At 37.4% G+C, this 27,851-nt stretch overlaps 2 protein-coding genes across 3 annotated transcripts; both read right to left on the bottom strand.

Annotated features, from left to right (window-relative positions):
- Nucleotides 1-657: 657 nt before the first annotated feature.
- LOC114711215 (DExH-box ATP-dependent RNA helicase DExH16, mitochondrial) lies at nt 658-19,041 on the bottom strand. The gene is made up of 16 exons (XM_028895586.1): nt 18,882-19,041; nt 16,175-16,298; nt 15,948-16,069; nt 15,660-15,850; nt 15,242-15,382; nt 14,978-15,100; nt 12,688-12,765; nt 11,405-11,573; nt 4,104-4,216; nt 3,866-3,946; nt 2,837-2,902; nt 2,618-2,682; nt 2,454-2,499; nt 2,255-2,371; nt 1,297-1,388; nt 658-907 (listed from the first exon to the last, which is right to left on the bottom strand). Exons 1-16 carry the CDS (start codon nt 19,039-19,041, stop codon nt 790-792), a joined length of 1,806 nt encoding a protein of 601 aa, XP_028751419.1. The 3' UTR covers nt 658-789.
- A 5,414-nt stretch (nt 19,042-24,455) lies between these two features.
- On the bottom strand, nt 24,456-27,583 carry LOC114711195 (protein CHLOROPLAST IMPORT APPARATUS 2-like). Of its 2 annotated transcripts, XM_028895558.1 has the most exons (3): nt 26,477-27,583; nt 25,294-25,458; nt 24,456-24,567 (listed from the first exon to the last, which is right to left on the bottom strand). In XM_028895558.1, exons 1-3 carry the CDS (start codon nt 27,479-27,481, stop codon nt 24,469-24,471), a joined length of 1,269 nt encoding a protein of 422 aa, XP_028751391.1. In that variant the 5' UTR covers nt 27,482-27,583; the 3' UTR covers nt 24,456-24,468. The 2 variants fall into 2 exon arrangements, with proteins under 2 accessions (XP_028751391.1, XP_028751392.1); XM_028895559.1 differs by lacking the exon at nt 25,294-25,458.
- Nucleotides 27,584-27,851: the final 268 nt, after the last annotated feature.

The raw sequence follows: 27,851 nt of genomic DNA, 5'->3' as shown, positions 1-27,851 counted from the left end.
TCATTATCAGTTTATTGAAGAAAAAAAAAACTGTGTCATTCTAGGGACAACGACAATTACATCCAGTAAAATAAAAAATGAATTTAAAAAAAAAATCAGGCACTTGACTGCAACACTACTCAATGATTTACTGGTAATTTTATAAATAGCATGGCTTATTAAATTTTATATCAATTATTTAAGAGGACATTTCAATTTTCAAATTGGTTAATTGGGGGACTTAGATGATTTAAATTTAGTCTGAATGATTTAATATTTCTATTTTTATTTTACTCAAATAAACTTTCCTTCACCCTTATAACTTCATTTAAACATTCTTCCATTCTATCTGATCCATTTGTTAAACGCTTCGCATTTGTGGCACATATATTAACTGGGGTAAAGAAATTCAATTCTTAAATATTTAAAATTTATTTTATTAAAAGCCGTGAACACACATCAAGTTTGGTCATTGATATTTAAGGATATCTTTTCGGCATGATTATCAGCTCAAGTAACATTTTTTTCATTATTCTTACATTATTTCTGGCCAAAAAAGTTATTTTCATATTATCTAAACCAGATCCTATTTTAAATTACCACACTTTAACCCTCAAATAGCCTCCCCCCCCCCCAAAAAAAAAAGCTTTTCCTCTACAGCCAAAATCAAATATTTAGTGGATATAATTCCCAAACAGATGACTATTGCTTTTATTATATTATCAGAATAATTTACAGATATTAAGAAATAAACTACAAGATTAAAAAATGAAAGGCCAGGAATGGGACCCACGACAGCCCCAAAATAATTTACAAATATGGCCTGACACGTTGTGACAAGAGAGAAGACATGTTAGCGGAACGCTTTGGCAACCTTGCTGCATTCGGCTTCTGCCACCCAAACCTCTCCAGAAACTCCTCAATCAACCTACCATCTCAAATTCAACCAAAAATAATCATAAAATGGCATTAAAAAAAGGAAAAAATATCATATTTTATCTCACCGAATAAGACACCAATGTGAAAATGAAACAAACTTCAATATGAGCTAACCAAAAAAAAAAATCGTTGAACTTCATTAAGATGAAAATGTTAAACATCAATGAAATTAACACCAATTGGTGGGGTCGAAACTCACACAGCCTTTTCCAGTTATTATTAATTTTTTTGAAGTGGAATTTGATACTTTCATGTAAATCCAGAGTTCAAAGTAATCTTTGGTTGCATTTTAGAGTTTATTCACTGATTATACAGTTAAGCCTTGATCTGAAAGGGAACTAAAAAAATCAGCAAATCACTAAAGACAAAGCAACTCACATGCTGCAGATGGCCTTTTGAGATGAAGCTAGCTCGCGGTCTGGGAAAGAATCTTCCAATCGGAAACTTAGCCAAACATAAAGATCCAGGACCTATAATTTTGACACAAAATCAAAGTGATTCCCAAGGATTAGTTCAATAAATCAAACTACTATCATTTTCTATGAACTTCACGCCAACTAAATACAAAGCAGACATGCCACATGGTGTGATATAGCCATCAAGCTAATATAAACGAAATTAATGTTGGTATTTCTTAAGCGGCGTTATGCTAGGACAGTGCGCGCGCGCGAGCCATTACATCCATAAAAGAAAACCCAGATTAAACTGGCTCAGTTTCTCCAAGAATCAATTACCTAAGGTACAAGGATCAAGTCCTTCATCTCTTAAAATTTAAGGCATCAAGTTTCTATGTTGTGAGGGTTAATTTTTTCCAGCTTGCTTGAATTGTACGTGTGAGATGATTAGGTTAAAATAAGGGTACCTTTTTTAAGTAAATAAAATAAGGGTATCATTGAATTGTGGGTTGGACTTATTTCTTGCATTAGTTGCATTGCCTTTGTATTTACCATAACTGATGATAGATGCACAAGGAGTACTATCCTATCTACCTCTCTTCTCTTTCCCTCTAATTCCATCAGTAACATATCTATACATGGGATCAAACCTAGGCCTTCAATACGTCTGGCCCTCATTTTCTTCAACACATTTCTACAACACACACTGGTGTCACTAAAATGGGCTGGCTACAGTAGGTTGATTGAGGAGATGAATATACAAGTTTTTGCCAATGGCCATTCCTAGGTTTAGTAAATGCATCTTTCACAGTTCAATATTTACCCATGAGCCAGGGCTAACACCTTCAATGGGGGCCTAGAGCTTGTGCCAATTAATACATTCAACAAGGAATAATGACACAGACTGACAAGAATTGAAAATAATATAAAATAAACCTCACCTTGTGGATAGATTCAAGTTCCTCAAGAGCAGATGGTGTTTTGGGCACCTTGAGTGTACCCGGTGTAAATATTTCCCGAAGCCGAACAAGGCCTTTCTTAGCAAAAGTCTCTGCAAACTGGTTGATAAAAAAGTATAGCGTCACTTTTATGCCCACAATCTGATATTTATACATCTCATAATGATGAGAGACTGATTACCTGTGTAAGGCCTTGAGATGAAATTTCGTCATTCATGTCAACTGGACTGAATATCACAAATATCAGTTAAAAGAAAAGTGATAAGAAAAGACAGACACCCTGATTCTTAGAATTGGAAATGACATGCCAAATATTGGTAAATTTTTTGGAGGAAAAGAATATACCTTATGCAAAAAAGATATTTTTCATGCAATCCAAGTGGGTACTCATCGATAATAGCAGCGGCTTTCTGATGACAGCAATTGCAATTACCATCCACATTACAACCAAATGGCAACCACTAAACATACGATAGAATGGAAGTAATCGAAGTGATAATAAATAATGAAAATCGATATCAAATGTCCTTGATTACATGGCAAGGTAGCTATAATTAAACATACCAATAAATCTTCACAATTAACGATGAAATAATTCTCTGATAATTTCGCATTGTCTAAAAAATGCTCCTGCAACAAAAAAGAAAAAGCTTTAGTAAGAACAAAGTACAATCACATTTTCAAGTTTGCACAAAGGCTGGGGCCATCAGAACTACAACTAGATGGTCATTCAGGTGCATTTTAAAGTGATTAGAATTCTTCAAGCATGACATCTGATAGATAAAGGGGGCAAATAATTGACTTCATGGCATGTCCATCGTACAACCAAACTACCAATCACAAAATCCATGATATGATGGCCGTGGAAAACAATTAGAAAGGAGTTGCACACACAAATCATGATCCAATGAAACTATCAAGTGTTAAGGATTACTTATAGGAAGCTACAGTATGGACAGCTCTAGCCGAGAAGAGCTGCTATGCTATAAGAATGTGAAGGGGGCAACTTATGGGAAGCCAGTTGCACTCCAGGAGCTACGTTTGATGAGAATATCATATCAAACATTAGTGGCCAAAGATCTTATTCTGCAATTTCAAATGTAATTGGGGAATCTCATGAGTCGCAATGTTCTGTTTAGGCAGCCACTCAACGACCTAAATACCATGTTTGGTGTCACTGGAATCAAGTTGTTTGCCAGCACCAAAGATGTTTTTGTCCATTCCTCTGCAATAGATGTTCATCAATATTGTATGATGACACCACATAAGTAGTTCCTTCCGCTTTGAGACAATACCCAGCAATGAACAAGGGGCAAAACCATACAAATTAAGGGAATCTAAGGCGGCAAAATAGCTGCTGTATCAGATCTGAATCACATCTGACTTAGATCAAATCAGGGAACAAATCAGTGGGAATAATCCCATGAAATTAAAGTGAGATGCTCCAAAAATTACCAATTGAGATAAATGATAATAACAACTACTACCAACACTGTCAAATTTCTAGCTTACAGATAGATATTTCTGATTTGAACAAAGAATCAATGAGTAAATAGAGTATCATGCGATTATTTGACTACTATGCCAGCCTACCAGTATCTGTGTGAAACTATCTTTGGGGTGTAGTCGTGAATGTATATGCATGAGATCATACGGAGGAAGTATCCCAGCACGCTGCGTAAGAAAAGAGGTATACATGTCATAAGACAAATCAGCAACAGCAGATTTGAAATCAAGTTAGCTAAGCGTAAGTTAATATTAAAATATATTACTAGCTTTTTGTTTCTTGTCATAGTTATATATAATTGGTATCAGGTGCTTTGAAGGATACCTCTAAAGTGGGTGATGCAGAATTTAATGATGAATGAAGCAAGGGTAGATCCTCTGCATCTAAACATGTTACTTCCCCAATCGGAAACTTAGACCCATATCTACCAGCTCTCCCTACAAGCAGAGGCATTCAACGCAACTAAAGAATTACCACAAAATTCAAATGTAAAGATTATTTAAGTAAAAACTCCAAACAAACAAAGTAGAGAACAAAAATAAAACAAATGAATGATCAGAATGCACAAGCATGCCACTCCTCTGTAATATAACATATAGAATTATCAAAATAACTACAAAATGGACCTTTTTTTTTTAAACAGATTTTTGGGCTTTTTTTAATGAAAATAATGTCATTCTGGCCCATTCAGACCTTTCCCATCAAAAAGATAGGGAGGCTTTGGAAGCAATAAGGATTATGATATCCTTTGGTAATCTGCTGTTTTTGAAGGCATGTCATGCTTATGGCTGGAACAAAATGCACGAGGAACCACAGATGTATTCCTTCCAGCTGGCATAGAGTAGCTTTGAGGTCCTTCAATTCCATCAGTCAGTCCTTATTTTTATGAACAAATCTTGACCCTCTAGTTTACATACTAAAGCAATTCAGTCCCTCTAGTTTGCTCATTAGAGTAACTTAACCCCTCTAATTGTGGGAAAAAAATAGTAATTTAAGAACTTTTAGATTCTCTTTTCAGTGATATAATGAATCTTTTGCCCTCCTACTTGATATTTAATGGCTTTGATTTGATGGTTAGAGCAACAATATTGCTTCAGTAGACACCAAAAGGACCATATTGCTCCAATGGGAATAGCCAACAATGCTCAAAATGAAAAGAGACTAGATTGCTTTATTGAGCAAACTCGAGGAACTAAAATTAAAATTTCACTAACCAGACATATTATAAATATGTAATATGTTTTAGTTGTTAGTTATGAGTTCTAAATTGAAATAAAAAAAAAAAAAAAAATCTTTCCACTAGAGATTAGCAGAGAATAGCCCATGACATAGAGGCAATTGGCAATAAAAGGAGAGATATTTTAAATGAAATGTTAAAAGGCCAAAGCAGTATAGCACAAACTGGGAATGTGCGGCTTAGAAATTCAATCAAATTATGGCTTTGGATGAAAGAGGCAAATGGAATAGAAAGGATGAAATGGGGCAGAGTCATCTTCAGACAGTGGCTTGCTTCCTCTGAAATCTGACCTTCAGTTTTCTGGAAGTAAACCACAGACTGTCACAGAGAGGAAAAGCTCATTATTATCTGTTGAAAAAGGACTAAGAAATCCCCTATTTAAACATTGTTTTAGGTTTTGTGGTAGACTGAAACCTAAACAGACTGGTATGAATCTTGCAAATACACGGATGGAACTAAATCTGACGGAAGATATATATATATTGAAATACTGCAATCGTTCACAGTGTATGAACGATTACTCAACAATACACAAATCTCTATGCAGTCAGGACGTTAGGAAATAACAGAAAGATCAGAAGGATACCCACTAAGGGCCAGGGAGAAGATTACAGAGCAGAAGTGTCAGAGGAAATGACTCGCACATAATTCACACCTCTCTCTCTCACGTAACGGCCTCTTTATTCTCTTAGCCTCCAAGGTACACGTTTAGCACGTGCACTACGACGGTGCGTAATCGCATGGGCTCGATTTCCATTTTGGTCCAAGCTCGCGTCTCCTGCATGGGCTGCATGATTCTCTTCCACTGCATGGGTCATAACATTGCCCCCCTGTAGAGCAGCGACCTTGTCCTCAAGGTCGAAGGAGGGGTAAAACTCCATAATCTCAGCAGCGAGCTCCCAAGTGGGTGAGTCAGTTCCATCCCATTGGACGAGGACTTGTTGAACCCACGTGTCTTTTTGCTTGACCACCCGAACATCTAGAATAGCAATAGGTTGCAGTATCGGCCCTTCGAGCTCTGTTAACAGAGGTAACGGCATATAGGGAATGGCCGTAGGACTTTCACACTTCTTCAGCATAGATACGTGAAACACGGGGTGGATCCTGGCGGTCTCAGGCAGTGTTAGGCGATACGACACCTTGCCGATCTTTTGTTCTATCGGGAAGGGTCCAAAATATCGGAGAGCTAACTTGTGATGCTTCCTCAGTGCGACCGAATGCTGGCGATAAGGCTGTAGTTTAACAAATACCAAGTCACCGATCTGGAAATGGACCTCTGTGCGCTTCCTGTCAGCGAATCGTTTCATTCTAGCTTGCGCCTTGAGCAAGTTCACCTTCAGTCTCGCCAGGATATGATCGCGCGCCTTCAGTTGCTGAAATAAATCAGTCGGTAACCCACCTCCATCAGAAACGGGCAACAAATGAGGGGGATCCCTGCCATAAACAGCTTTAAACGGGGTCATGCCGATGGCGGTGTGGAAAGCCGTGTTGTACGAAAACTCTGCCCAGGGTAAATATTCAAGCCACATTCTCGGGCATTCAAATACAAAACATCGAAGATACATCTCTAGGCTCTTATTCAACGCTTCGGTTTGACCATCGGTTTGTGGATGGTAGGAGGAACTCATTCGGAGGGCCGTCCCTTGCAATTTAAAAAGTTGCTTCCAGAAAGCACTGGTAAAGATTTTATCGCGATCTGACACAAGGGATCTAGGGAAGCCGTGCAACTTAATCACACTCTTGATGAAAACTTCGGCGACTTGCTGAGCAGTGTAGTTGTGTTTTAAAGGCATGAAATGGGCAAACTTTGAAAACCTGTCAATGACCACCAATATTACCGAGTATCCCTGCACCGACGGTAGTGATGTGATGAAGTCCATAGCTATGTCCTCCCATATAGCGCTAGGAATTGGAAGAGGATCTAACAATCCGGCCGGATGTGCCTGAATGTGTTTAGTCTGCTGACAAACCAGACACTGGCGCACGAACCTGGTAATGTCTCGCCTCATGTTAGGCCAATAGAATAGTGCTGCAATGCGCTGGTACGTTCGATATGCGCCCGCATGTCCCCCTATCACCGATGAATGAAATTCCAATAGTAATTTATGTATCAGTTCTGAATTCTCAGGTGGTACCACTACTCTCCCCTTCCAATACAGCAGCCCGTCTCGTACACTATATTCATGAGACGGTGTTGGTTCGGTCAAGTGCCTTGCAATCAATTCTTGTATGTATGTCGAGCTCTGAATCTCGGCAGAAACCTCAGTCAACCAGTCAGATTGTACACGTATAAGTGCCATGTGAGATATACGGGATAATGCATCAGCTGCTAGGTTCGACTTCCCTGGTTTATATTCGATGGTAAAATCATATCCCATTAACTTAGGAAGGTAGAGCTCTTGCTCTGGGGTTTGCATGACCTGTCCCTGTAAATGTTTCAAACTCTCTTGATCCGTTCGTATGATGAAGCGTTGACCGAACACATAATGTCGGAATTTTGCTACTGCTTGGGTGACCGCATATAATTCCCTCACGTACGCCGACTGACTCTGCATCCTGGGTGAGATCTGTTTTGAAAAGTACGCGATCGGGTGCCCATTCTGACTCAAAACTGCCCCAATTCCCTTCCCTGAGGCATCAGTCTCAATCACAAACGTTTTTGAAAAATCCGGGAGAGCAAGTATAGGAGCTTGGGTCAACGCCTCCTTAAGTCGTTCAAAGGCTTGCTGAGCTTCCGTAGTCCACTCAAACCCATCCTTTTGTAGTAACCGGGATAGTGGACTGGCCAAGTGAGCATATCGATGAATGAACCGCCGGTAATAACCAGAGAGGCCTAGGAAACCCCTCAGTTGGGACGCATTTCGAGGTTTAGGCCACTGTAGCACTGCTTGAACTTTGGTAGGATCCATCTCAACCCCACGAGCTGATATAATATGGCCCAAATATCCTATCTTCCTTTTACCAAAAGAGCACTTTGAAAGCTTAGCGAATAACCTGTGGGCATCCATCAATTCCAGTACCTGCTGTACATGCTCTACATGTTGCTGCCATGTTGAACTATAAACAAGGATGTCGTCAAAGAAAATCAGGACAAACTGTCGCAGGAATGGTCTAAAGACTGAGTTCATTAAAGACTGAAAGGTAGCCGGAGCATTCGAAAGTCCAAAGGGCATGACGAGCCACTCATATAATCCTTGATGGGTTCGAAATGCTGTCTTCTCCCGATCGTCAGAGTGCATTAGGATCTGGTGATATCCTGAACGCAAATCTAACTTAGTATAGAATTCAGAACCTCCCAATTCATCCAGTAACTCGTCCACCGTAGGCATAGGGAAGGAGTCCTTTATCGTGACAGCATTCAATGCTCTATAGTCTACACAAAACCTCCATGTGCCATCCTTCTTTTTCACTAGAAGAACTGGAGCAGAAAACGGGCTACTACTTGGTTGAATCAACCCATCGTCTAGTAATTCTACCACCATTTTCTCAATCTCACTTTTCTGACTAAACGGGTACCTGTATGGTCTCACTTTCACCGGCCCTGTTCCCTCTGTTAAGACGATCCGATGTTCGTGGTTCCGTGGTGGAGGCAACCCACGTGGCTTGTCAAAGACATGGCCATATCTGTGGAGTAATGCTTGCATGTCTGTCGGAAGGGGTTCCTCTGTTTCGGTGGTGCTCTGTTCAGGTTCGCTCACCACTTCGCTTACTTGCAACACAAAGCACTCCAATATTGCATCGGTCTGCACCATGCGCTGTAAATGGTGATAGGCGGCTCGTGTCACCACAGCTCCATTTGTTCCCCGCAATGTGATGAATTCTTCGTTCATTAAGAACTTAATATAAGATCCCCCCACTTCATAATTTGCGATGTGAGGTCCTAACGTAGCCAACCAAGATGCTCCTATCACCAGATCTGACCCCGCTATTGCCAAAACATAAGCAGGGAACTCCAAGGTATGTCCCTGAATTTGCACCACTAGATTTCGAATGATGCCCTCTCCTTTCATTGCGTTCCCATCCCCAACCATTACCTTCACATTTCTGGCTTCCTCAACTGGTAATTGGAGATGTTGAGCGATCCTTGGGTGTATGAAACTATCTGAGCTTCCCCCATCTAAGAGGATTTGGACCTCAGCTCCCCCGATGAGACCCACAAATCGTATAGTCGCCTTGCACGGAGAGCCGTGATAGGCGTGAAGAGACAGATGATGAATAGAGCCACCTTCCCCGTCCAATTCAGATTTCGAGCCGTCCGTCATGACCAACTCGCCCGAACCTTTCTCCTCTTCAGGGTCATCACATTCAATGAGCATATATTGTTTATTCGGACATCGGTGCCCCGGAGAGAACTTCGCATCGCACGTATAGCACAAACCTTTCTCTCGTCTGAGCATCATTTCAGATGGCGTCATTTTTTTCACCTGCGGACTTGGTTTCAGGTTGGGTGTGGGTAACAATGGAGGCAAGGGGTTTTTCACCGCATTGTAAGGGGTCGCATTCACCCCAGGTGGTCGGGAACCTGCTCCTCCAACTGACTGAACGCTTCTACCTTTCATCGTCCCTGTACTGCCTTCTTCGATGTGATAGAGCTTAGCAAGCTCTACGGCCTTCATTAAGGTATGAGGACGGCGTGAAATGACTTCCCTCCTTATTTCGGGTTTCAGTCCGCTCGTGAAACAATCGATCAAGGCCCCTTCTGACAACCCTTCAGTCCGATTGGCTAATGCCATGAACTGCCTGCAGTATTCTTCAACGGTCCCGGCCTGCATTAGCTTGAACAATTTGGACCTCGGTTGTTCCATCAGAGATGGCCCATATTCTGCCTCAAGGGCCCGAGTCAGAGAGGTCCAGTTGTGAATCGCCTTGGACTTCTGCTGTAATTGAAACCATGGAATGACATCTCCTTCCATGCTAATGGCAGCCAATACCAGACGGTGATGGTCCGGAGTCTCATAGTAATTGAAGTACTGCTCTGCCCGAAATATCCAATTCGTGGGGTCTGTTCCGTCAAATTTTGGGAAGTCTACCTTAACTTGCTTGGATGTATGCGGTGAATGGTATCCTGAGGGTCCCTGTTCAGAATGCCCTCCCCCGGTCATCATCAACTGGCTCAACCGTTCAATGCTTCGGTTATTCGTTTCAGCATCCTTACTCAACCCAACAATCATCTCATTCATTTGCTCAAACCGGCCATCAGGTGCCCGTGCTAACGCCTCTATGGCTGCCTCTAGCCGATCGAACCTCGTGTTAGAGTGATTCTCTAGCTGCTCAAATCGGTCATTCGTTTTCAGATCCAGCCGCTCAATCTTCTCGTTCAGGTTGGCTTCACTCTGCCTTACGTACTCTCCCATGTTCTTCACGTCCGCTTGCACGTCTTTAAATCGAGTCGCTTCCGCCATTGCAGTCTCCTCTCAATGAAAGCACCAAAATGTTATGAATCTTGCAAATACACGGATGGAACTAAATCTGACGGAAGATATATATATTGAAATACTGCAATCGTTCACAGTGTATGAACGATTACTCAACAATACACAAATCTCTACGCAGTCGGGACGTTAGGAAATAACAGAAAGATCAGAAGGATACCCACTAAGGGCCAGGGAGAAGATTACAGAGCAGAAGTGTCAGAGGAAATGACTCGCACATAATTCACACCTCTCTCTCTCACGTAACGGCCTCTTTATTCTCTCAGCCTCCAAGGTACACGTTTAGCACGTGCACTACGACGGTGCGTAATCGCATGGGCTCGATTTCCATTTTGGTCCAAGCTCGCGTCTCCTACATGGGCTGCATGATTCTCTTCCACTGCATGGGTCATAACACAGACACATTCTCCTAGTTCTCGATGGCAAGTAAGACCACTGATTATGAAGATTAACATCTCCAAATCCTACTTAGTGACTTTTAACTGACTTATCAAACAGAAACTAGATGCTTAATAGATACCTAATTATCTTAGAAGATCTGACAAGCATTGCAGAAGTAACTGGAACAAAATATTAATTCATCCGCACATTGGTGATTGGTAAATACTCATAATATAGGATGCTTTAACTATCCTTTTTTCCTTTGACACCAAAAGAGCTTCATTTGATGACAATATGTTCAATGCCTTCCTGCGCCTTTTATATTTAAGGAATTTAATTCAACAAGACTACACCATCACACAAATAGAGGCTTTCTGTATGAAACTCAGGCAAACTCAAAGACAGATGAGACAAGAGTTTGAAGTTGATTCAATATTTAAAGAATCTTAAAGAAAAAGACAAGGATGAAACTAAATATAACACATTAAATTTACCCTAAATATATGTTTACTCCAAATAACACATCCTCAATCAATTTCCAGGATAAAGTGCTCTCATACATAAATTCAGGATACCTGCAATCTGCTTGATTTCAGGTACAGTGAGATCACGCATCTCAAAACCATCAAACTTCTTCATAGTTGAAAATATAATCCGAGAAATGTTCAGATTAAGACCCATTCCAATGGCATCACTGGCCACAAGAACATCAAACTCGCTACTTGCATCATTAAACATGGTTGCCTGCAAGTCCAATGAACATTTTTTTACTCAGCAAATCATTCAGTTAGTTCAAATTAGGAAAATAGGAAGAAAAACATGGGAAAACTTATTACGTACCAGGAAATTACAAATAAAAGATAATGCAATATATGCTAATTTTTAGGGCAAAATGTTCTCCTCTCCTATGAGACACCCCCAAATAACACAAATCTCATGTTTACCACGAAAATATAAACAAATCTCTTTTGAGGCCAGAAGATGACAAATGTAAATAACTTTTTATATCATTTTATCATTCTTCAATCACAGCATGCTCATAACATTCTTTATAAGACTGTTACACTACTCATTACTTTATCAATTGTTCAATTAGCGCATATGCTATATATATATATATATTATAAACATAAAGTTACAGGACACTTACGTAGTCTCAATGCCTTAACTCCATATTGAGTAGTATGGGATAGTCAATGGCATATTTAAATGGGTTAATTCTCCCACCTCAATAGCTATTCATGATAGAGACATTGGTACCAATTGATTGATATCTAAGTGGGAGGCAATTGAATGCCAATCAATTGGCACCATTGTTTCCAAAACAGAGCTACTGCATTTCGAACTATGGAAGTTTTTCACTGGCAAGGAAGTTAAGCAAAGCAACAACAATTAAACTGTCTGAGAGTGCAACCATCAAAACATCAACTCTTCAAAGGGAGCCAATTGATGAAGACTTAGGTAGTACGATTCCACATTAAGTCGTATAAGATGTTCACTGGCGTAATTAAGTGGGATGGCTATCCCACAACAGAAGCTAGCTTTTAGGAAAGGTTTCCCATCTCAACTAAGCACTCATCATTACATTGTATCATTTCAATTTCTATCCATGTGTGTATATATATGTAAACACTATACATAAGAATAAGTTGAAATCAAATTGTTATATTTAAAAGTTATGTTTTCGCTAGTTTTATCATATATAATGAGGCACAAAATGTTGGATAAATGTAAAGTTTGAACCCGTCACCTCCTGCATACCTGTGAACTAATCAAACTTCTCGTACAAGACAGGAAAAAAAAAAAAGCCTATGAGAATCCAGATTTAACATTATTAGACATAAATGAGAATCCATACCTGCCTTGTTCGAGTCTCTGGGGGCAGTGAGCCATAAACTACTGAGCACAGATGCTTTCCCACACTTTCAATTTTCTTCTGAGAAATATTGTGAACATAAGTTCAGCAAGGTGTAAATATTGTCCCAATAAAAACACAGTTGCACATACGCACACACAGGAGAAAAATCAGCGGTGTCATTCCCTGTTTGCTTAACTATGTGAGCATACATGACACAACTAGACAAATGAATTGGCAGAACTAGAAATAAATTAACCGCAGCATTTCAACAAGTATATACAAGTAATCACCATGTCCAAAACAGAAAAGAACATTAATGCATAAAGCAAATAAGAATTTGGACAAATTAAATCCCTCATAGTCTTAATGAACATAGAACACTTCTAACACCTACTAATAACCCTCTATTACTGGCCCCAAGTGCAAAACTCTACAGAGTGCTCCTTGGTATTTTCTGCAGGCTGTGTCTCACTTTGGCCTCAGTGCAAGGCAGTATTTCACTGCCTGCCATAGACATATGACACTAGGGAAGAGTTAAAACTTAGGATGTCTAAATGAAAATACTAACTTAACCAAAAATGGTATTACAAGATGTTTACACTATACAATACATGACAGAGCTGTGTTATGCACTCCAGCTAGAATAATCCTAGGATGCGATTCATGTTTGCAGATATTTACCCGAGACATGCCTAATCATCACTTAGATTTTTAGCCATGAAAACCATGTAATCCAAAGGGCCTATACATTAAACACACAGATTTGAAGCCCAGAGATCAAAAGGTCAACCTCGCACCAGGTTACACTAAACTGCTAAACAACAGTATTAAATTGTGCAAACCAAGTATGAGGGGACCACTTCAGTTCATTAACAGAGAAATGTAAACTACAAACCAATTTTAACTCCCGTAGGATATGAATCACTGAACTAGGCAGTAACTCCAAATATACTTCTTCGTCAAGCCACCATGGATGGTAACAATAAAAAAGAGGCGAATAGGACCAATTTTAGCAAAAAGAAGTATTCACCATAGTCCATGCCACAAAACTGTGCAGCATTTGGCAATGAGAGAAGGCTCCAACTTTGTGGTTTGACTTGTTAAAAGGAACGCCCACATCTTCAAGGGAAGACATTCACCCTTATTATGGGATATGCGTGTTTACACGGATTTCTTGTGGTGCAATAGAGTGTTGTTTTTTTTAAAAGAGAACTACTATCTTTAATATGTGAAATCATTGTACGACTCTTCTACTCTAATTCGTTCACGATAGCACAGTATCCACAGTGGTACCATACATATTGATGGAGATTTAGGTGGTGAGGGATGTCCACGTTCCATATTGAATAGTATGAGATGATTTATAAGGTAGTTAAGTGGGTTGGTTCTAATTCAGTAGCTAGTTTCTGGGAGAGGATTCCCAATCTAAGGTACCCATACATCGGTATCAAAGCAAGAAAACCAACTGAAGTTTTACTAATGAAGTACCACAGAATACAGTTGTTGGGACATTAGCTCTCCAAGGAGGGCCAATTGATGAGACTAAGGTGACTATAGGATGCCTAAGTCCTATTCGATAGGTTATTTAAGTGTGTTGGTTCTCTCACCTTAATACGTAGCTTTTGGAGGAGAGTTTCCCAACACTAAGATACCCATCATGTCCACACCTAATCATGCTCAGCAAGTTAACAATGCAAATGTATTGACTTAAAAATAACTATTTTCAAGTTCCCAAGAAAATCAGTAGCGAGTTGACTCAATATAAGAAAAGCAAAGCCTAGAAAAATTATATATATCAATATCATAACATTACTGCAAAGGAATAAATAAGAATAATTTTTCAGTTGATAACCTACCAATCTCTCAATGATTAGTATTTCAATAACATTCACATCAGATTATAATATCTTTTTCCTTTTCTTTTCCACTGTTCCGTATTTATTGCAAACTCAAAAGTAGTATATCAAGAGTTCAACCGCTAACATAAGATAATCTGCTGCTTTAAAACAAGGGACCATGAGTTAGGCTATCAACACCAGGTCACCAAAGCTCTCTGTTTGATTTAGCAAGTTACTTCACAATCTCCAATTAATTGTACTATTAAAATGCCGATGCTCTTTGCTTTTACAAGGAAATCAGCTGACTTCGTATTCCAGAACCATTCATACATGAGAAACAATCGGAGAAACAATGATAAAAAGGGCTGACGACGCTCCATCATGTGAGAAAAGCAAGAATGAAGAAAAACCAACTTAACTTCAGAATAAATTTGACAAAGTGAAAAACTGACCTTCAATCTGTATATACCCTTACGCGAAAAGGTAACAATGCAGTCACCCTTTTGTACATCAGAGAAAGATCCAAGAGGAGTCTTTGAAGGAACTAAAGGTAACAGTCTCTCGTAATATTGAACCTAAAGAAGGCATGAAGAAGAGAGTATATCAAAATTTAAAAATTTTGATGAAAACACCATAAATTAACACTGTGCCTTGTCAACAATGATTGCCACAGATTCCCCCAACTAGGGTTTGTTTATATATAGAAAATTCAATACCTCAACCTCATCTCCCGTAACTTTCAGTATCTCCTGAATGAGAGGAACAGCAGCTGGATCACCACAGAGGTGAAGTTCATCTGCAGCTATTCCTAATAAAGCACGTGTAAATGAATAGCCCCTCATATTACACCCCAACATCTGGAAGAAAAGGAAAAGTAAAGGTTACAGGGAATGGAAAACTACCCATGTACAGATGCTTCAATTACAGAGATGATCTTTTAACTCAATCGAAAAATAAATATTAGCAATAATACATATAGAATCACTGATATAACATGATAACAAGAAGATTAACATATAAAGGTTTATCCTCTTATATTGATGTGAATTTATACTTTTGATTCATATGACATCAACAGACCCTAGAAGCTGTTTACGATTGAGAAGTCAATCTCAAAATCAACAATTGACATGCCTGTACTTCATCAATAACAGCACAATGATACTTGGATGTCACATCAGCCATCTCAACTGTCACAGCCTTGTGCTTCGCACCTTCAACTTCCTCACGTTCTTGACCAGTAATGAGATCACAAGGAACTTCTGCCCTGTTTAACCGTTTTGCTACCTCCCATGCCAACAATCTTAAAGGACCACAATACAAGCCTGCAGAGCAAAAAGGTACTTAACCTACTCAGAAAATTTTAATGCTCCTTAACATTGTTTACAGATTATCATAGTAGAAAGTAGAATAGTGATGTACCAGAAGAACTTGACTCAAGTTGCTTCAGAGCATGATGTGTTTTACCACTATTTGTGGGACCAACATGCAATATAACCCTGCGCTGTTTCTTCCGGGCCAGTGGGTACCATGTATGAGGACAACTACAACAAACATGAATTTAGGATCAGGGCTGTTATGTAAACCAAGATCATATGGTCACGATCATTACCACAGTTGCTTTAAGCATTAGAGACATATAAACATACGTTAAGTCTGTTAAATCAATCCTGTCGGTATCATTGAGGCTGCTGTACAGCTGTATCCTGTTTGAAGGGCTACTAAAACATCCAAACTTGTATTTATAATATAGATGAAAAGGCTCACCATTACCTGCATAAGGAGTTGACGAATGAAAGATGTAAAGAAAAATACCAACAAATAATCAACACATACAATTGCACTCATTTACCCTGCACCCCCCACAAAAAAAGAAAGAAACAATTGAACTTCAGCAGCAATTTCTGTTTAGTGGTAATAACAATTTGAGCAGCATTATTGAAATATATACCACCATTAATTATCAAACATATGGGATTTGCCAACGTACCAAATACAAACATATGATATAACATGAAAAACCAAGAAACTTTTTGAACTTCAAGTTGAGGGACAAAAAGGTGGAAAATTCTCTATTGATCACATCTAGTAACAGCATCTTTTCAATATTCATAAGTAATTAGCAGTCATAAGCTTTGTGCTCTTCATCAAGTTGCCGCTAATGAAATCATCTCTCCAATTTACAACCAACAAAAGTAATGAAACGAAGGTTCCATTCCACCTTTGATGAAGACACCTATAATCCCTACACAAGGCTAGGTCTTTAAAAAGCCTACTCATTAAGTGGCAGGTTGTTTTCCGGCCAAGTGGCTCCTAACTGAAAGCACAGATAAGCGACTTTAGACAATGTTGCTGTTTGGTTGTACAATTAAAAAGGGTTTAATTATGATTTTACAGAGGAAACAGATCAAGGTGCTACTCCCAACGGCTACATGGGCTCAATACATATAGCACAGTATTCCTCAAATCGGAAGAATGCAGTCAAGAAATAAACTATAAAGAGATAAAAAAACTTCCTTTCCTAAACGCCATTGTAATTAATTAGCAGCCAGAAAGAATTCACGCCATGTTACTTTCAGTTATAAAGATGCAATGGATTGGGTTCCACCAAATTGAATGCCCCCTCTAACAGGCTCCAGTTTTGTGCTAGCTCTTAAAACAGGAACCTACTCAAATTAACAATAAAACAGCTCTCTCCTTTCACCCAAAGACATAACAAATTTCATCAAATGCATAATCGAAAACGGAACAAACAACGAAAACAAAATAAGGTTATCAAAGTTAAACCGTGTAAAGTGCGGGAAACCGCATAAGATGATATTTTCCGGCGAAAAAAAACTGATGCCATGGTTGTGGAGAAAGGTGAAATAATAGAAAAGATATTGTCTCAAGAGTCACTAGCTTAGAAGTCAGAAAAGCGAGATTTTCATAGGAAGGTCAAATAGGAGAATAGGGTCAACGTAAGGTAAGACTTCGCGGATCAAATTCCTGAAAAACTTCTTCCTGTGGCCCTCATACTGATTGTGCAGAACTCCTCTTCCTCCTCAGATGCCGCCGACCTTGGCTCCCGAATTCCAGCACAAACAGTCGAAGGGTAAAATTACATGCAAGCCCCATATATTTTCAAATTTCTAATAAATAATTTTAAAAACTAAATTTTATTTTAAAGTTTTATGGAATTAATTTTTATTATTATATAATCACATGACAATATGCTACCTCCAGTCCTTAATATAATATAAAATCTGTTTTAACTTTTTTTTAATCCTAAATATAATATCACAATCCACTTTGTCTGTCATATTTATGTATTTTTTTCAAAGATAGTCCTTCTAACAATAAGAGTTTTAACCAATACACTTGATTGGTAATGATATTTTAAGAAAGACAACACCTATTTATTACAAATAATTAACTTAACTTTTTTTTTTAATTTCTTTAAATTAGTCAACAAGCTCTTATAAATAGGATCAAAGGTAGCATAAGCCATGACCGTGAATAGGTGAAGTGCAAAAGGAGGGGGGAAACTCAATTCTTTTTATACAAGCTTAAATACTCAAATTTTATGAATGAATAGGGGGAAAAAATCATAATATAAGAGCTACTGTGTATATATATATATATATTTATATTTATATTTATATTCTTTCAGTAATCTAATATTATTATTATTATTTTGATATAAGAGTATTGAATGCATTAGAAAAATAATACCAAAATACTAGATACTTCTCCTGTCCTTAATATAGGATTCAATTCTTGAGTTAGTTTTGGTCATAAATATAAGAGCCCTTTATCATATTTAGTAATTTTCTCTAAATTACTCCTATTAATACTCCCTCAACTACAATCAAGTAAAAGAGAGAGGGGGTATTAAGAAAGATAATTATGGTGTTTTAGGAAAAATATGTTACTTTTCTTATAATTAACTAACTTACCTAACTTCCTTAATCTAATCAAATTAGTTAAATGGGTCTTATATAAAGAATTAGAGGAATACATCCTATAAAATCAGAGTGTTAGATACACCTAAAACATAAAATGAAGATGCTACTTTTCTGATTTATATTTAAGCACTATGAACCTTGTTCTCTAATAATATGATATTATGTTATTATTTCTTCACAAGTGGTATCGCTTCTTGATTTCTAGACATGAACCCTATTTATATATCTCTCGTACTACTTCCGCCATGAAGTGCTACCAAAGGTGCATTATTAATTCAGATTAACACTTCATTTGTGGTGGCTAATACAAGCCGATGGCCTGCTCAAGTCATATAACTGCAAATCCCTTTTCCTTAAAACCCTGTCCCTGTGCAATGGAACTCTAGCCTGGTGCCCTCCCTTTACTTGCCCCCGAGGTTCCAGATCAAATCATTTTCATTCCCCTTTCTTTCACTCAACTGCTCAGATATCGTACTTGGATGTTCTTTCTCATCATCACTTGAGCATTTCGGGGATGTGCCTGTTCGGAAGCAATTATGAGTAACCTCCAGAGCATTTATTTGTCTCATGTCGATACTAGAAAGTTTTGTGGTTCATATATATGTCTATCTGTAATGAAAACAAATCCTTCGACTTTCACATTACAGCTTTCCAGACATCTACAAAAAGATCAGATCCAAGAATGCACAGAAGTTGCCCCAGGACTGCAAAACACAAACTCAAAAGGACGGTCGATGATATTTCAGAGAGTCAAGAGGCAGAAAACTACTCTTCGCCATGCCTGGATTGCATATCAGAATCAGCGCATCCGACATTTCAGGTGCATGAAGAGTTAAATTTAAAACTTCTTTTTTGTGGTAGTGTTTGTAGCTAGATTTTTTAAAAAAAAAAATCTGTGTGATGCACAAAATTTTCTTAAATAATGCATTTATTATCTAATATTCAAATCTTATTAAAAAAACGTGAAAAAAAATTGACGGATTAAAAAGGAAATTGCGCGTGTTTAGATTAAATATGTGAAAAAGATTTGAAGAAAATAAAAATAGGCATCAAACTTTAGAGACCGTACTAGTGGTAACTAATAAAAAGTGCAACTGTTAATAAACTTGGTATGTTTTATTACTTTGACACTGGGATTAAAAGGCGCATGGATAATGACAAACTCGTCCTTTTATTTCTATGAAAACCAAATACTAGTCTGATTTATAGCTCATTTTTATATTGACTTTACTTGTACAGGAACCATGACTATCAACCAAACTGGTCATTTATCGCACATCTCCTATTGATTAATTAGAGGTGTTTGGATATAAATTAAACCATAAGATTTTACAATATATGAAGTAAGTATTACCTCCGATCCTTAATATAAGAACTAATTGACTAATTTTGAGTAAATCAAGAAAGTTTGTCAAGTTAGTTATTCTTATAAATATATGTTGTCTTTCATAGAATAACCTTATTAATCATGTGTATTATTTAAAACTACTATTTAATGAAATCTTTAATATGTGCAACTAGTACAATGACTACCTTAAAAAAAATGATAAACACAGTAGATTAAATTCTTATATTTAGAATCAAATTAAAAATCAAATTAACTCTTATTTAAAGATGAGATGTAGTATATGAAAAGAGTTTTATCTTGATTTACGTGAAAACGCTTTCTAAAAGTACTTTTTGGGTTTCTAAACACCCCCCAAATTAATTAGATTAATTAATTATATTTTTTTAGGGAAAATGGCAAATAAAGACCCTTGAATATATAAAATGGCAAAATGAGACCCTGAATTAACAAAATTGCTACCAAAGACCGGGTCCTAAATATGAATTATGAAATGTTGGGCAAAAGTCAAAAATGCCCATCTGCTTGTTTTCTTTTCCAATCTCTTTTCTTCTTCTTTTCCTCTCCCTCTCTTCGTCTATCTCTTTCCTACTCCCTTCTCCTTCTACCCTAACCCCATTTCCTCATCCCCACCCCCATATCTCCCGATTCTCTCTTCTCTCTTCTCTCTCTATCATCTTCTTTGTTCTTGTGTCCGTCTTCTTTATTTCTTCTCCCAAAGCAGGTACCAAGATGAAGGACTAAGATGAAGGGACTAAGATGAAGGATACCAAGACAAACAAGAATCAAGCTCAGCAAAACTTCTACTGGACATTGTCGAAGCCTAGCTCAGGTAAGGAATTGGGTTCCCTTTGGTCATTGAGTTCTGGGTTGAAATTGAAGATAGTTGCGGTGGCGACGGCGGGCACTGCTAGTAGGAAGGAATCGTTCTCATCTTCTGTATCGGATGCTCTCCATATATTGTAGCTTGAGATGAAAGTGTATCATCTTTTGATTCACTCTTTGTTGAATCCATACCCAAAGAGGGAGATTCGAATATTGTCTTCTTTGTTCTGTTCTTCCCCTTGATTCATTGATTGGTTTGTAAGTAGAGAACGAAGCTAAACACAGAGGGTTCCCCTTTAATGTTCTTTGATTTGTTCTTTGAGTTTATGTTCTCTTTATTCATAAATGAATGGCAATATGTGAGTTCAATGATAAGCTTTATTTTGTTGGGAAGTTTTTGGAGTGTGGACAAACTGAACTTTTATATTCCTTCTATCTTTTGTTTTTAAAAAAATATATAAACAATTGAAGTCAAGGGCAATGCAAAAAGGGTAACGAAGTGGACTAGAAAGCATGAGCTGTGCATTTTTCATCTTGTATGAAAACTTTATCGGAACTTGTCATTGGCTTTACTTAACTTGTCATTTCGTAAATAAATGTGCAAATTCAGTTATTTTAATAGAGAATCTCAAATTTGTATGAGTAGTTTATCAGAAGTTATCATTTGCCCTAATGAAGTTATCATTTGACTAACTGAACTTGTCATTTCATAAAGAAATATGAAAATTCTGTCATTTTAACAATTTAAGCTCAAATTTGTATGAGTAGATTATCAAAAGTTGTCATTCGACTTACTAAAGTTGTCATTGGCCTTACTGAAGTTGTTATTCGTCCAATAATTGTGGAAATTGTCATTTTAACAGACAAACTTAAATTCCTATCAAATGCTTATCAAAACTTGTCGTTTACGTTACTAAACTTGTCATTCGCCTTAATAAACTTGTCATTGACCTGACAATTATGAAAATTGTCATTCAAAATATAAGTACTATTATAACATCAATCCAATCGTATCATAACCACTACATAATTTTAAATTATGTCAAGTAAGGTCAATGACAAGTTAAATGAGGTTTTCATACAATTTTAAATTTTTCTATTGAAAAAAAATTTGTAGATTTCTTTGACAGCAAGCACTTCTAATATAGGATTCATGACAAATTTAGTTAGGCCAATAACAAGTTAAGTAAGGCCAATGACAAGTTCCAATAAGGTTTTTGTATAATTTTAAATTTCTCTGTTGAAATGAGAATTTGCAGATTTATTTGACAGTAAGCACTTCTGATATAGGATTTATGACAAATTCAATTTGGCCAATGACAAGTTACGTAAAACCAATGACAAGTTCTGATAAGGTTTTCATACGATTTTAAATTTCTTTGTTGAAATGAGAATTTGCTGATTTCTTTGACAGCAAGTACTTCTGATATAGGATTCATGACAAGTTCAATTAGGCCAATGACACGTTAAGTAAAGCCAATGACAAGTTTTGATAAGGTTTTCATACGATTTTAAATTTCTTTGTTGAAATGAGAATTTGCTGATTTCTTTGACAGCAAGTACTTCTGATATAAGATTCATGACAAGTTCAGTTAGGCTAATGACACGTTAAGTAAAGCCAATGACAAGTTCCGATAAGGTTTTCATACAATTTTAAATTTCTCTGCTGAAATAAGAATATGCAGTTTTCTTTGACAGCAAGCACTTCTGATATAAGATTCATGACAAGTTCAGCCAGACCAATAACAAGTTAAGTAAAGCCAATGACAAGTTTCGATAAGATTTTCATACAATTTAAAATTTTTCTGTTGAAATGAGACTTTGCAAATTTCTTTGACAGCAAGCACTTCTGATATAGGATTCACGACAAGTTCAGTTAGGCCAATGACAAGTTAAGTAAAGCCAATGACAAGTTCTGATAAGGTTTTCATACGATTTTAAATTTCTCTGTTGAAATAAGAATATGCAGATTTCTTTGACAGCAGGCACTTCTGATATAAGATTCATGACAAGTTCAGTTAGACCAATTACTAGTTAAGTAAGACCAATGATAAGTTCCGATAAAGTTTTCATACAAGATGAAAAATGCACAGCTCATGCTTTCTAGTCCACTTCGTTACCCTTTTTGCATTGCCCTTGACTTCAATTGTTTATATATTTTTTTAAAAACAAAAGATAGAAGGAATATAAAAGTTCAGTTTGTCCACACTCCAAAAACTTCCCAACAAAATAAAGCTTATCATTGAACTCACACATTGCCATTCATTTATGAATAAAGAGAACATAAACTCAAAGAACAAATCAAAGAACATTAAAGGGGAACCCTCTGTGTTTAGCTTCGTTCTCTACTTACAAACCAATCAATGAATCAAGGGGAAGAACAGAACAAAGAAGACAATATTCGAATCTCCCTCTTTGGGTATGGATTCAACAAAGAGTGAATCAAAAGATGATACACTTTCATCTCAAGCTACAATATATGGAGAGCATCCGATACAGAAGATGAGAACGATTCCTTCCTACTAGCAGTGCCCGCCGTCGCCACCGCAACTATCTTCAATTTCAACCCAGAACTCAATGACCAAAGGGAACCCAATTCCTTACCTGAGCTAGGCTTCGACAATGTCCAGTAGAAGTTTTGCTGAGCTTGATTCTTGTTTGTCTTGGTATCCTTCATCTTAGTCCCTTCATCTTAGTCCTTCATCTTGGTACCTGCTTTGGGAGAAGAAATAAAGAAGACGGACACAAGAACAAAGAAGATGATAGAGAGAGAAGAGAGAAGAGAGAATCGGGAGATATGGGGGTGGGGATGAGGAAATGGGGTTAGGGTAGAAGGAGAAGGGAGTAGGAAAGAGATAGACGAAGAGAGGGAGAGGAAAAGAAGAAGAAAAGAGATTGGAAAAGAAAACAAGCAGATGGGCATTTTTGACTTTTGCCCAACATTTCATAATTCATATTTAGGACCCGGTCTTTGGTAGCAATTTTGTTAATTCAGGGTCTCATTTTGCTATTTTATATATTCAAGGGTCTTTATTTGCCATTTTCCCTTTTTTTTATGTGAAAGGCAGATTTTGCAACTCAAATTGAGGGTGTTTTGGTAAAAATCAAACAATAATTTTAAAAATAATTTTATGTTATACAAAATGAGTATGTGAGAAAAATTTTATCTCAACCTACATAAAAATATTTTTCAAAAAATGGTTTTGAGAATAGCCAAACATAACCGGTATCACCTACATCTATACTCCATTTTCCTTTTCGTAGGGAACTTTAAAAGCTTGTTTACAAGATAGAGGTTATAGATTCACTTCTGCTTATAATCTCAATCTCATATTCATCATTCTAATTTTAAAAGAAATAAAGAGAATAATACTTGTCCAGAGGAGAGTGAATTGGGCAGGAAGGCAATTTGGAGGCGATTGCACGCTTAACGCACTCCGGAATGGACGGTTAGGATTCTCTATAAACCAACGGAAGAGATCACTTCTTAACATGAGAATGACATGGCATAATGCGAGACGTTGGATTGTATGGGCTGATGCAGTGCGCCCATGGGTTGCGCTGTACAGACCACAGAGATACGCAGGATGATGACCGGATTTAGACGCCTCAGATCACATGAGAATGGCTACTTCATTAAAGACATTTCTTTTATTGAAAGATATCACAATATTTATTCATCGTGAGACCCCAAATCACCCAACCGCCAAAAAGTTTGATATAGCTCTACTCTATTCGTGGGCTTTTCTCTTGTGAAATAAAGCGAGAAACAACAAAAAAGAAAAGGAAAATTAATACAGATAAAAAAATGTGGGCCTTTTTTCTTTTATGGTCGACAGTGATCGGACGCAAGGCCTGCTTTACTGCCTTTGCACTTTGAGCTTTGTGCGTTAGAGCAACAATTGGGCCTCCTCGCAAATCGTCCCTGCCACAATCCAAAAAAAGCCCCACACGTGTTACCCTTTAACCAAACCGAAGCCATGCATGCATATATACTCTTTAATTTATCGTTTTGTGGGTTATTATTTTTTAAAAAAATATATATTAAATAAGAATAAAATCGAGGAATTATTAAATTTTATGATAAAATTACAAAGATATAATGTTTTGCTTGATTTCGGATAAAATATGTTGGAAATACTTTATAAATGGAATTGGAATAAATAAAGCCATTGCTTTGTTTTATCGGTTAAAAGTGTGGTTTTGAGGATTTGTGATGTGAAACTGAACACGCATTAGGTCCTCCATTGTATATTCATGAAATTGAGATTCCATGAACAGTAAAGAAAGTTGCTTCACAATAAACAGTAATCCGATAGGAACGAAGAATGATGGCAGCAAAAAAGAAAAGGCAAAAAATGGTCTTTTAAAAGAACAAAGTGAATTTTGCTCAAAAAAAAAAAAAGAACAAAGTGAATGAGATGATGGATCCTATGAAATTGGACCAACAATCTGGAAGGGGCCCACTCCCCATCATTTTGAGGCGCTCATTATCTAATCATCATATCCCAAAAAAAAAAAAAAAAGAAACACAGGAGCAGATTTGCTTAAATTTAGTAAATCACATTTTCCCCACTAACTTTCGTGTATGGACCACATGATGTTAATTGTTAAAAAAAGAAGGCAGGGGGAAATGAAATCATAGTCACACCTGCGTTCTGGGCCGTTGATCAGCGTTGACTTTCCTCACTTGATATCTAATCTTCTTAGAGAAGAGCCGGGTCCGTCGCTTTTCTTTGTAGCGCAACACGCTGGCTTCTCTCATCACGCCTCCTTCGCCACTCTCCCACAACAAATCTATTTGTGCCAGCCGTGCCTGTCCCCACAATATATATATATATATATATATATATATAAGCTATGGACAATTTCAATACAATTATTATGATCTTTAATATAAAGATCTAATTGACTAATTTTAAATAATTTAAAAAATTAATTATTTGTAATAAATAGATGTTGTCTTTTTAAAAATACCCTTATTAATCATATGTGTTTGAATTACCAATTAATTCCTTAACATATGTAATTATTATAGGAATTACTTTATTGTAAAATAAATAAATATTAAAGACAGATTGAATTTGTGTCTTATATTTAAGAACAAACTAAAAGTCAAAATAATTCTTATATTAAGTATAGAAAGCAGTATTATTCATATAAAAAAATTTAAAAAATACATATGCATTATTAATTCATGGTCAAAGAAAATACAAAAGTTTTAATGTGAAGCTGTTGTGGTGGACACTCAATAGGAGTGAGGTAAAATCTGTGGGAGTCAGATTAAAAATTAAGGACAGGAGCCAAAATTAATCAAGAAAAAAAATATATTCTTTTGCGTGGGAAGATTTGGAAGTTGGAGGTTCTACTTTCTCCCCCCCCCCCCTTTTCGCCAACGGAAGTTTGAGGTTCTACTAATAAGTAATAACAATGAAATAAAACGGACACGAATAAGCATGTTTCAAGAAATTAAATTTGAGATTATTTTATTGGAAATCCACTCATATTTATCGTGTTTATGTCCTGTTAAGAATGTTGCTGAATATATTACTAATATGGAGTAATTCAAAGAGGTCTCAAAAGGGTCCAAAAAAAGGGGATTAAAAAAAATTAGACCCCTTAGTTTAATATGATGCACTCAAAATTTTATAACTACATTAACACACATTTAATAATAAGTTAAACACCATGTGAGAGCTAAAAAAACACCTGAAAATCCAATCCCCACAACGTTGCATAAAGTGCATATACTTTATTATTATAATATCATTTATTAACCGAAAAAGGTTAATGGTGTTTGATTAAGAAAAATCAATTTCGGCTGAGAAACGTACCGCGACATCATTTCCGTGCACATCAGAGGCGGGACTTTCGCCGGTGAACGGTGAACTCCGGTCAGACCAAGCATTAAGAACCTCGTTGTAATTCAATTTCAACAGCAAGCCAGGATTTGATTTCTCCTTCGGAATCGAACTCTCCTTCGGCAACTCCGGAATCTTTGACTCGATGGTCGTCAGCTTTTCCACCTTCCTCGTCTTCTTCTTTTTCTTCTTCTCCGGCGAAGTTGATGCTGCCGGAGTAGGCTTTTTGATTTCTGGTGAGATTTCGAGCATGTTGACAACAGCGGGAAAGCTCCACCAATAATTCCCTTCATCGACCCCGCGGAGAGCTCTTAGCCGGAAATCGAATTTCCCGCCAAAATTAAATCCCGTCGAATCCGCAGTCCGGTGATTCACGTGTTCGTCGTGACAAGACGCGCCATGGGAATCTTCGGCCCTGCTGCCCATGATGCTATCGATTCCCTCCCCGATTTCCTCATCGAGAATCGATTCAGCATCGAAATCTTCTCGGCAATCATCGTCGAATTCTTGAGTATTTACTCCGGAGCTAATCTCCCCAGGACTTTGGCACGATTTTTCTGTCAGATTAACCGCTTTGGGCTCTACTGGAAATTTAACAGGCTTCTGTTGGATTGGTTGGTGCTGAAGTAGGAAAGAGGAGGTATCAAATATTTGGAAAGGGAAGAACAATTCTGAAGATTCATCCGCAAAGTTATCGATTGTTTTGGTGAACTTGCCTGGTTTTTTTAGGCTTTCGGAGGGGAAGAGATTTGGGTATGCTGTCGAAAGCATTGCGGCAGCTTCATTGTAAGTTTGGTTGGGTCGCTTTCGAGGGGTTCGAGATTTTCGAGTGGAGATAGCAAGCGGAGAATCGCTCGATTCCGAGATAGTTGAAGAAGGAGAAGAAGATGTAGTTCGGGTCGATGTAGACGGAGATTTGACAAAATCGAAATCGAACCCATAAGTTCTTCCACTAGCTCCGCTTAAACACGCAGACATTTGTGAATGGAAGAAGCTCGAAACAGGTTAGATATTGAAGGTCATTCAAAGCACCAAATGCATCAGTGAGAAAAAGATTTGAGTCAGCATGCAGAATTCAGGAACACAAGTGAACAAAGCGTAAAAAGATGCTCAAGAGTTTCAGAGGATTAAACCCAGAAGTACAGGAAAAGCTCAAAGCAATGAAACATGCTTCATTTTATTTCCCCAGACTGATGAGAAGTGGGGAGTAAAGCGAGAAGCCACTGGCAGAGGGAAAAAGTTGCAAAACCCTAAACCCAAAAAGTACAGGGAATAAAAGGTGTTGGCCTTGTTTATTTGAAAAAAGAAATAGAACTGAATGAGAAACGAGGGGAAAAAGCCTATAATT

Source organism: Neltuma alba, unplaced genomic scaffold, assembly GCF_004799145.2.
Source record: "Neltuma alba isolate B1F8T4 unplaced genomic scaffold, ASM479914v2 tig00011283_pilon, whole genome shotgun sequence".
Lineage (NCBI taxonomy): Eukaryota > Viridiplantae > Streptophyta > Magnoliopsida > Fabales > Fabaceae > Neltuma > Neltuma alba.
The sequence above is the reverse complement of the archived record's forward strand: the minus strand, read 5'-3'. Positions and strand labels throughout refer to the sequence as shown.